The 10,161-nt window shown below is 34.3% G+C and overlaps 1 protein-coding gene across 1 annotated transcript in view; it reads left to right on the forward strand.

The window, feature by feature from the left end:
• Window positions 1–10,161, forward strand: part of PCM1 (pericentriolar material 1) — an 87,804-nt gene that overhangs the window by 12,239 nt on the left and 65,404 nt on the right. Inside the window, exons 3-6 of the mRNA XM_015565315.1 lie at window positions 1,026–1,271; window positions 2,971–3,240; window positions 4,176–4,350; window positions 5,580–5,594. Of these exons, the coding sequence (XP_015420801.1) occupies window positions 1,026–1,271; window positions 2,971–3,240; window positions 4,176–4,350; window positions 5,580–5,594 (706 nt within the window). The remainder of the gene's footprint in view (window positions 1–1,025; window positions 1,272–2,970; window positions 3,241–4,175; window positions 4,351–5,579; window positions 5,595–10,161) is intronic.

Below are 10,161 nucleotides of genomic sequence, written 5' to 3' on the forward strand. Positions count from 1 at the left end.
GTGACCTAAACTAAGTGATTAGACAGGTGCTTTTATAGCCAAGGTCAAAGGCTCTTTCCCCTGATTAGCTCTAGAAGGGGAGCAGCCAGAGGCTCTCCTGACCAGCATAGGGGAAGGGGGAGGGGCAGGAAAACCATTAGAGGAAAAGGAGTGGGATTGGAAACTCCCTCGAAACCACTCTTAAGAGAGTTCAAACGCTCTGAGCAGCGGTGGTCACAACCGTTACGACCAAACAACTAGAAGCACCAAATAACCTGTCGCTATGATGCACACTGACCACAGGGGGCAGACACTCAATGCAGGGGCTGCCCGCTGGTGGTCAGTGCCATCTCACAGCCAACCTCCCATGGGCGGCCAACCTCCTGTGGTCCCTCCCCCCAACCAGCCCCTATTGGGACTGGGTGAGACAGTCCTGATCACTGGCCAGGCCAGTGGACCTAACCCGTGCATGAATTTGTACACCAAGCCTCTAGTTTATAAATAATAACCATTTATAAAAATGCTTTTGAAAATATACATTAAGACTGACCCTATGGTTGGAGTTTGGGGATTTTTTTTTTTTTGGTACTAATCTAAAACTGATGGTTTAGTAATCCTATATAATAAAAGGCTAATACGCAAATTGTCCCTGCGACTGGGAGTTTGACAGTGAGTTCGACCAGGGGGTGGGGCCAACTGGCCAGCAGTCTGAGGCCCCTCCCCCTGACCAGACCTGACCCGGATCAGCCCCCCTACCCCGATCAGCCCCCCTACCCTGATCAGGGGCGGGGATGACTGGCCAAACACCTGGAGCCCCTCCCTTATCCAGCCCTGCCCCCAATCAGCCCTGATTGGGGTTGGTTGGCCAGACCCCACCTGTGCATGAATTCATGCACCAGGCCTCTAGTAGTAAATAATTGTCTCTAAGACTACATGTTATGTGAAAGTGTTTGGTCATTTTTAAGACTGACCAAAATTTTTTAAGCATAAGTAATTTTTCTGGTTTGATAGAGGCCCTATTAACTCTTGCCTTTACTTTTTTAAAGGATTGGGGTGGCCAACAGAAGAAGGCAAATAGATCATCAGAAAAGAATAAGAAAAAGTTTGGTGTAGAAAGTGATAAGAGGGTAACTAATGATATTTCTCCGGAGTCATCACCAGGAGTTGGAAGACGAAGGACAAAGACTCCACACACATTTCCACATAGTAGATATATGACTCAGATGTCTGTTCCAGAGCAGGCAGAATTGGAGAAACTTAAACAGCGGATAAACTTCGGTGATTTAGATCAGGTTAGTGAATTATTTTAAAAATAAGTTTTGACTAAGGGAAATATTTGAGATGGATTAAATAATTTCTTTTAAATAAAATATTGAGCTTTTAATTTTTTTTTAGTTTCTGTGCATGGAAAAAATTTTAGTGATGATACTGTAGGTTCTTTGAAGGGCAGCAGGTCTTATTTCTAAACTTGCTAAAGATATCTTTCTTTACTTTGTTACTGTACCTTATTACTAAAATGATTTCATTATGAAACTAAATTTTGTTAGTACTGAATAAGATTCCTATTAACGAAAAAGGAAGACCCATATTAGAATATTTATTATTGGCTCAGTGTGGAATGTGCTGGATAAACTTCATTTAGAATAAAACTAGAGTTTGTGTTAGTAATCACTGAAGTAAAGTTTACAAATAAGAGCAAGTAGAAATGATAATGAACTCTTTTTTTTAAGATGCTGAGGTTTTGTTTTTTTAATTGTGATAAATTACACATAACATAAAAAATTAACCATCTTCACCATTTTTAAGAGTTCAGTGACATTATTTACACTCACTTTATTTATTTATTTATTTTTTAAATATATTTTATTGATTTTTTACAGAGAGGAAGGGAGAGAGAGATAGAGAGTTAGAAACATCGATGGGAGAGAAACATCGATCAGCCGCCTCTTGCACACCTCCTACTGGGGATGTGCCCGCAACCCAGGCACATGCCCTTGACCGGAATCGAACCCGGGAACTTTCAGCCCGCAGGCCAATGCTCAATCCACTGAGCCAAACCGGTTTCGGCTACACTCACTTTATTGTGATACCATCACCACCATCCAGTTACAGAACTGTTTTCATCTTGGAAAACTACGATTCTGTTCCCATTCAAAAACAACTCCTCATTCTCCCCTCCCTACAGCCCCTGACAACCACCATTCTACTTTCTGTCTCTGAATTGGACTGCTCTTGGCACTTCATGTGGGACTAGGTATAACACTTGTGCTGTTGGTGATGAGTTTAATGTTAATGAACTTCACATGTGCTCTACACAGTATTTGTCCTCTTGGTGCCTGGCTTATTTTACTCAGCATAGTGTTCTCAGGGTTCATCCACGTTGCAGCACATGTCAGGATTTCCATCCTTTTAAAAGCTGAATAATTTGCCATTTTGGGTAAATGATAATGAACTCTTAGTATTTTACTATCACATCAGTACTTTATAGAGATTAACAGGTTTCCAGATATGCATAAATGTAGATCAAGTCTGGTATGGTGATGACCATTATGTCATTTTAGTCATTTATTTACTAATTATTGAACACATATTATATGCCAGGCACTGAGCCTAGTACTTTTTCAGGCGTTGCTTCATAAAAACAAATCTTTATGCTGGTGGTCTTATTAATTAACATTGATTCATTGGGTCTAAAGCCTATACAGAAATCTGTGAACAAGTAAGACTAGCAGTGTGAGTTGTAAATATGTCCTAGTATTTTCTGTAGACTAATCTTGCTGATATTCATTTAGTTGAATAGTCTGAAAATTAGGAATCAAATTTGTACTAACCAAATTTTGATATTTTAGTAGAATTTTGTAGATCTGAAGCTATTTCATATCTTACTACAAGGTGTTTATGCACACCTGAATCAGTATCTGATGGTGAAACTAAGATTTTTTTAATTGTTGTAAGGTAAATGTTTGGATTTGTTTTTTTTTTCATATATAGAGAAGCATTGGAAGTGATTCTCAAGGCCGAGCAACAGCTGCTAATAACAAACGTCAGCCTAGTGAGAACCGAAAGCCCTTCAACTTCTTGCCTATGCAGATTAATACTAACAAGAGCAAAGATGCTGCTCCAGGTCCTCAAAAGAGAGAAGTTACTGGCTCAGCACAATGTAAAGAGTTGCTTGCTTCTGCTTTAAGTAATGACCTTTTGCAAAACTGTCAAGTCTCTGAAGAAGATGGGAGAGGAGAGCCTGCAATGGAGAGCAGCCAGGTGGTAAAATGTTTCTTTTGCTCTTTGCCTTCATAAACCTCAAAGTCTAAAACATTAACATTAAAAATCTCTCTATATATAAAAGCCTGAGTGACCATAACGACCGAATGACCAAATGACCGGTAGCTATGATGTGTACTGACCCTCAAGGGGCAGATGCTCAACGTAGGAGCTGCCCCCTGGTGGTCAGTGTGCTCCCATAGCCAACCTCCCCCGGCCCCTCCCCCTGGCCTACTGGCCCCGATCGCCTGATCCAGGCCTGCAGGCCAACCTCCCACAGTCCTACCACTACCCATCCCCATGCACAAATTTGTGCACCAGGCCTCTAGTATAATTATATTAGATTATGCACATAGGAATATTTATTAGGTATAATTAAAGTACTCCCTGACACTTTTCATTAATCTGTCAGATTTATTGAAAATAAAGTAAATTTCTTTTTACCTAAAACAATAGTAGAAATGACATATTCAGATAGATCAAGGATGCTGTTCATCTGTCAAATACTATATTGCCAAAGTGATTAATAGATTGTTGTAAGAATTTTAAAAATGGTGATATAATAATTCTTTGGAAAAGTACTTTCAAAAGTATAATAATTTAATATTTATTTATAAATAAATATAAACAAAAATTTATATAAATAGTTTGATATGCAGTTCTATAAATAAAAATTTTCAGGTAATGTAAATATGTAAAAAACGAATTTTGAAAATTTTAAATTAACAGTAATTGGAGTTATTAGTATTGATTATGTTTTGATGAAATTCTAAATTTGTTTCAGGTGTTTTGCATATATGAATTTACACAATTTTTAGAAGTATTTTTAGTCATTGAAGTTTAAAGTATATAAAGTTGTTGCTGTGGAATGAATTATGCTCAGTTTTACATACTATTTACTTTTATGCCTTTTTAAAAAAATATTTCCCCAGCAGATTGTAAGCAGGCTTGTTCAGATTCGTGACTATATTGCTAAAGCTAGTTCCATGCGGGAAGATCTTGTAGAGAAAAATGAAAGATCTGCTAATGTTGAGCGTCTTACGCATCTAATAGATCACCTTAAAGAACAAGAAAAGTCGTATCTAAGATTTCTCCAAAAAATCCTTGTAAGTTATGGACCGTTCAAGTAATGTATTGAGTTATTTTTTAGTATATCAGTGTACATGTACTGATGACATTCTGTGCCACGTCAGAGGAGTTGATATATTTCAGAAAATCGTGCCATCCATTATAACATTTTACTGCCCTTTTTAATAGTTGTATGATTTATACCACTAAAATATTTCAGGCTAGAGAAAATGAGGAGGAGGATGTTCGGACTATAGATTCAGCTGTGGGATCTGGTTCTGTAGCTGAGAGCACATCGCTAAACATAGATGTGCAGTCTGAGGCTTCAGATACCACGGTAAGCGGCTTTTGGTAATTAAAGTGCTAGAAGTGAAGATTTAAACTTTTCTCCCATTTTTCAAGATTATATTTTTATAGGCATTCCTTAATGAAAAGTATATTTCAGGGAAGAAACTTCAAATTGTTAATGCTGACTATATTCTTTTTAAACCTGGAAGTTTAAAAGTTTTATTAACATTAAAAATGTAGTTTTAATGGTTGATTTTAAAATCTAATAATTTCTGACCTTCAGCTTACAGAAACAAGGTTTTTCTAGTTTGTTTTGTTAAGCACAAGTTTACTTATTTTGAACAGCATTGGGAAAGTTCAAATTCATCATGGATATAAGAGCTATAAGTATAGAGTATCACTGCTTAGCATATTGTCTATTTCAAGTCGCCAAGTTCATTTGCCATTGAGGACTCATTTTAAGGCTATTAGGATTTTTCATTTTTCAGGTTAGTCTAGGAACTGTAGCAAATCAGATGACTGAAAAATTGAGATGAAAATTGGACAAGGTAGTATTTTCATTGTCATTTATTCACACAGAGAAAAATACTATAACTTCTGACTCTACAAAATGAGATTTCTTAAAATATATTTTGAAAAATAATCAGGATTTTACAGAATTTTGAGGAAAGATTTGTAAAATACACTTAGTTCAGAGATATTAGTGTGTTTTAAAACTATTTTGCTTTCAAGTATTTTTATTTTAATAGATGCACCTATAACTGTGCATTAGTAAACTTCAAAACCTGTTACCAGTAAAGCTTTTCTTGTGAAACATGGTATATGTATATCTTTCATTCCACATACTATTCAGCATTAGGAATTTGAAGGTTTGTTTCCTTTTAATATTGACCTGCATACTAGTAGTTTCTTATCTGCCTCCTTTCTCTTCCCTTAATTTAAAGAGGAAATTTGAATTTTTTTCTCTACACTATTTTCACTAGGAGATATTCAGAGGGCTTGATCAAAATAGTTGTAGAAGGATGGATTCTAATGAGGAAATTGTTTTTCTGTTTATAGTGGTGCTGGGAATAATTTCTTCCTCACCTTTGATTCCAGCAGAAATGGAAGGGTTGGGGCCCTGTGGGTAAAGGAATTCTGTTGGGGATGGGTGGGAAATGGTATAGTTGGTTATTACAATTTTTATATAGTGCTTACCATGAAGAGAATTTTTCTGTAACATAAAGTCATATTGAAATGGATTAATAACAGCAATATAAATGTTAAAATATGCATCAGCAGTTGTATAACTTGGAAATTGTCCAGGATAAGATAATTACAATAAGCAATAGTCTAGTGTACAGAAATTTAAAAGTTGGAAGTTTATTGACACCTGTGGGAGGGTGGATTGATTTTTTAAAGAATAGACGTAACTTTTCTGTATTTATAAGGGTGACTTGTATGTTAAACAGGAGTTTGTGTTAAGAAATTAATATGCTACACTATTTAATAAAGGAGGCATCTTTTAGTCTGAGAATTCGGCCGTTCATTGAGGACAAACTAGGGAATTCAGCTTCACAAGAACAGGTTTCAGACATTGACGTTACTACAAGTCCAAAAGGGAAAGGTGACAGACCTCCTCAGAATGACAGGGAACTGAGGCCTAATAGGAAATATAGCCGAAAACGTGGATTTCCCTCAAAGGTATATACTTCACAATATTAACTTGGGAAGTCTGTAAATGAGCAACTCTTTTGTTCATATTTTCTCTTATATTTGCTTTTCTGTTACTGCTATTTTTCTTAAATGTGTTATAAACATGGTTAATTATATTGTAATATGCTTTAGTAAAATGCTGTTTTTTAATGTTTTTATTCTTTTCTGCTTTCTTATACTCCTCTCCAGGGGTTAACTTTTGCAGATGTTTTGAATTTGCATTAACAAAGGACCAGAAACTTAGTCCATTTTTCCTTTGAGAACTCAAAATATAATGCAATTTTTTTTGCTATTGAGAATTCAAAATAGAGCCAAATATCTGCCTTGACCATTACTTGCCTTTTGGTTTGTAGTTTTGTTCCTATTGGAAACTCCTTCCATTCTTGTTTTGTTATTTTTGTGTGTGTGTGAAAAATACTTAATCTAGTTGACTTTGTTTGCTAATGTTTTTGCAATTCTTTTCCTCCAGTGTTTGCTCTAAATGTTTTTTTTCTTTTAATTTTTTATTATTTGCATAAAGGCACTCAGTAAATGTTTAAAGACAATTATTTGTGTAGTTCCAGTTAAACAGTTTGAATAAAAATAGCATTTCTAAAGGTGCTCATATTCTTTTGGCAAGAGTAAAGGGCTATTTTAATAAGTAAGTATAGATAAGACTAATTTCCTGTTTTATTACTAGCTTATTGCCTAGGATTAGTCTTTCTTTTATGTTATGTATATTTTTGTGTGTGTGTGTGTCTGTTTAAAAATGGCAAAGCTTAACTTCTAGGTGTCTTTTGTTTTTTTTATGGCTCCCACAAGAGTTTGAAGATACAGATTAAAATCAGCTTTGGTGATGTTACTATAAAATGTTAAGCAAAAGGTACCCCAATTGAACAGAAAAGTCAATAAAGTAGCTGATTATTTTTAACCTACTGGCATTGGAGAAGAGAAGAGAAAGTGAACGTGAAACACAGTAGATATTCTTTGGAACTCATGTTCTTTAAGTCTTCTAAATAGTGACAAAGAGAACTTAAGAGTTGATAATTACTATAGCATAGTATTTGCCAGTTCTTTCCTTAAGACATTACATATACCAGTATGTAATGTAAGATATTACATATACTTTTAAAAACCACCTTCCTTATTTTAAGTTTCTTTTAATAACATCCTTATAAATGAATATTATTCTCCTGAACTTCTTGGAGTTTATTTTAATTTGAGTCTCTTTAATTGTTTGATTCTTAGGGCCATCCTAGAGTAGTTCCATCAGTACTCTTCATAAAATTATTTTAATTTCTCAGAAAAAATTCACAATTCCAACCAACGTGATTCTTTCTCTGCTATGCAGAATCTGTCATTCTTCCTACCCCACCTTCATTCCTTCCTTAACATCCATCGAAATGTAGTATTCTATTAGAAGAGTAGGGGGAAAAGTTGAGATCTTACCTGAGATTCAACATAATGGAAAATGAATATTCTCAAGTTGCCTACAAGGTCAGAGTCCATTTTATGGATTATTTTATAGATAGGATGACATTTGGCATAGTTTTAAACAGAAGCCTTTCACTAATACTTATGTCCTCATTGTTTTCCATACTCATCTTTTTCCTTACCCTTAATCCAGCTCTTAGAAAATTTATAGGCTTTAAAAAATACTTTTTAGTTTTTTCTAGTTTCTTCATGTCTGACTTTGTCTCCCAAATCAGATTATGCTTCTTCAGAGATTGTACCTTAGACCTCTGTGTTTACAACTATCTAAATGCATAATTTTGGAGCAGATAGTATGGTGTTAAAAACTCAAAATAGGACGTAGGAATTTTACTCCCCTGAACTGTGATATTAGATAAATCATAGCTTTATTTTCTCTGGGCTTTTAATTCCTCATCTTTCACATAAAAAAATAAAGTTGGAGTGCATATTTATCTGAAGTGCTGTTTAGCTTTAAAAATACATTTGCATTCATGAAGAATATTGGAGGAGCCTCAGCTAAGTAGAGGAAACTTAGGATTTTCTGAAATCAGACTGTTAACCTGTATGTAACTCAGGATTTCATGCCCCAAGTCATTTTTTTAAATCTGTAAACTAAAAGCATGCTTGTTGAAAGTGACTCAGAAAGGTTAGTATGGTTTGAAGGGTGGATATAGGCTTGGCTTCTTTTTTGGGTTTCTGTTCCATGCACCATCCTCTTGGCATGTTCTTATCCCTAAGTATATTTATTTCCATTTTCTTGTCTTCCCTTTATATTTGCTAGTAGTCCCCACCTACAGCCCTTAGTTTAGTTTTTGAAGTATTGTTCTGAAATGGCATTTTTTATGGATGCAAAAGTTATTAAGCAGTAATAAAACCTCACTAATTTAAAAAATTGTTGGGAATTCATCTCTGGATTAGTGAAAAGTCTGAAGGTAATTGTGTTTAGTAAATAGTTCAGAATTCTTTATAGTTCAGAATATCAAAGTTTTGCAAATAGATGTGACTAACAGGGGTTAAAGTTAATTTTTAAAGTGTAAAAGTCTATAATATTATATTGTTTAGTAAACTCTTTAGGAATAGATAGGTTTCAGGTTACCTTGAGGTCTGAACTATTTTTGAGAGATGGGAGGATTTTTATATTAGGTGGAGCTATATACATTCTTGAAAGTTTTCTTTTTTCCTAGATCACAGTTTACCTTATTTGTGCAATGTTTCTTCTCCTAATTAATTGCCATTGATTCTTTGCTGGGATATTTGATATCGGTCTGGAGACATTTCTCTTAGTGATTCCATTAAGATCTGTACCTATTTTTGCTCTGGTTTTACATTTTACCAGTGACTTTGGACTTAGGTGAAATTATTTTGGATCATGTCTGAGAAAGTTAACTATTAATAGTTACCCCTCACTTTCAAATTCTTTTTTTTTTTTTTGAGATATAAATAGTGTTGAAATAAGCCAGAAGAAGATGAGTTATGACAGGAAAGAATGTAACATACATTTCTGAGTTAAAGAAGCATTTTACATAAATAATATATAGAATCATTAAACTTTTAAAATATAAGATTTTTAAAAAGCATATCTATGATGAAAAATATTATGGTAAATAGTTCAGGCATAATTTGGTTTATAATTTATTGTTTCCTAGTTATATTTAAATTTGTCTCTGCTTAGTTGACTTAATTTTTCTTGTTGGGTTACATATGAATACTTTTAAGTTTTTAAAACTTAGTTTTTAAATAATCTGATCCTCTACTTTTAGGCAAAGATGCTGGCTACTTTGGGGGGAATATCAGAGTATTCTAAATGAACTTATTTTAGAAAAAAAAATTTTTAATATAAAATTTCTGCTTTACTTTTGCTTGTATAATGTGATGTGAGTAAATTAAAGCCTTCCACATCAGATTATCAAATGAAAAATGTGTTTTTAAAATTGTTTGGGGTTTTTTTTTAAACATCTCTTAGGAGTGGGGCAAAACTTTTGTTTTTTAGTTTTTTAAAAATTCTTTTTCAAGGATACTTTTAGAGCATTAGCCTAGTGTGATTTGCTCTTCCTTTTCTGTAAGGCCTGGATCCCTCCTTTATTTGTGTGTCTGTAGGGGTTTATAGCTCCTTTTGCCTTTTAGCCTTCCTGTCTTTTATTGTATGCCTTTTTTCTTTATTTTCCTTTTGTTGATACCTCTTTATGCTAAGCCATTGCTTATGGTCTTTGACTGTGAAATTACTTACCTACCTTCTCTTAATATGGCAGGCTCCCTGTGTTACCATTTTTTTTCTTAAAGTGTACTAAACCTGTGTCTAGGATTGTGTATTTAGTACTAATTTATTATTTATGTATGTTCTTTACCATTGGTAATTGAAACGGAAACATGAATTTTAATAGATATAATTGTTGTTGGTCTTATTTTCCAGGCCAGAGA

Source organism: Myotis davidii, unplaced genomic scaffold (genome assembly GCF_000327345.1).
Source record: "Myotis davidii unplaced genomic scaffold, ASM32734v1 scaffold71, whole genome shotgun sequence".
Classification (NCBI taxonomy): Eukaryota; Metazoa; Chordata; class Mammalia; order Chiroptera; family Vespertilionidae; genus Myotis; species Myotis davidii.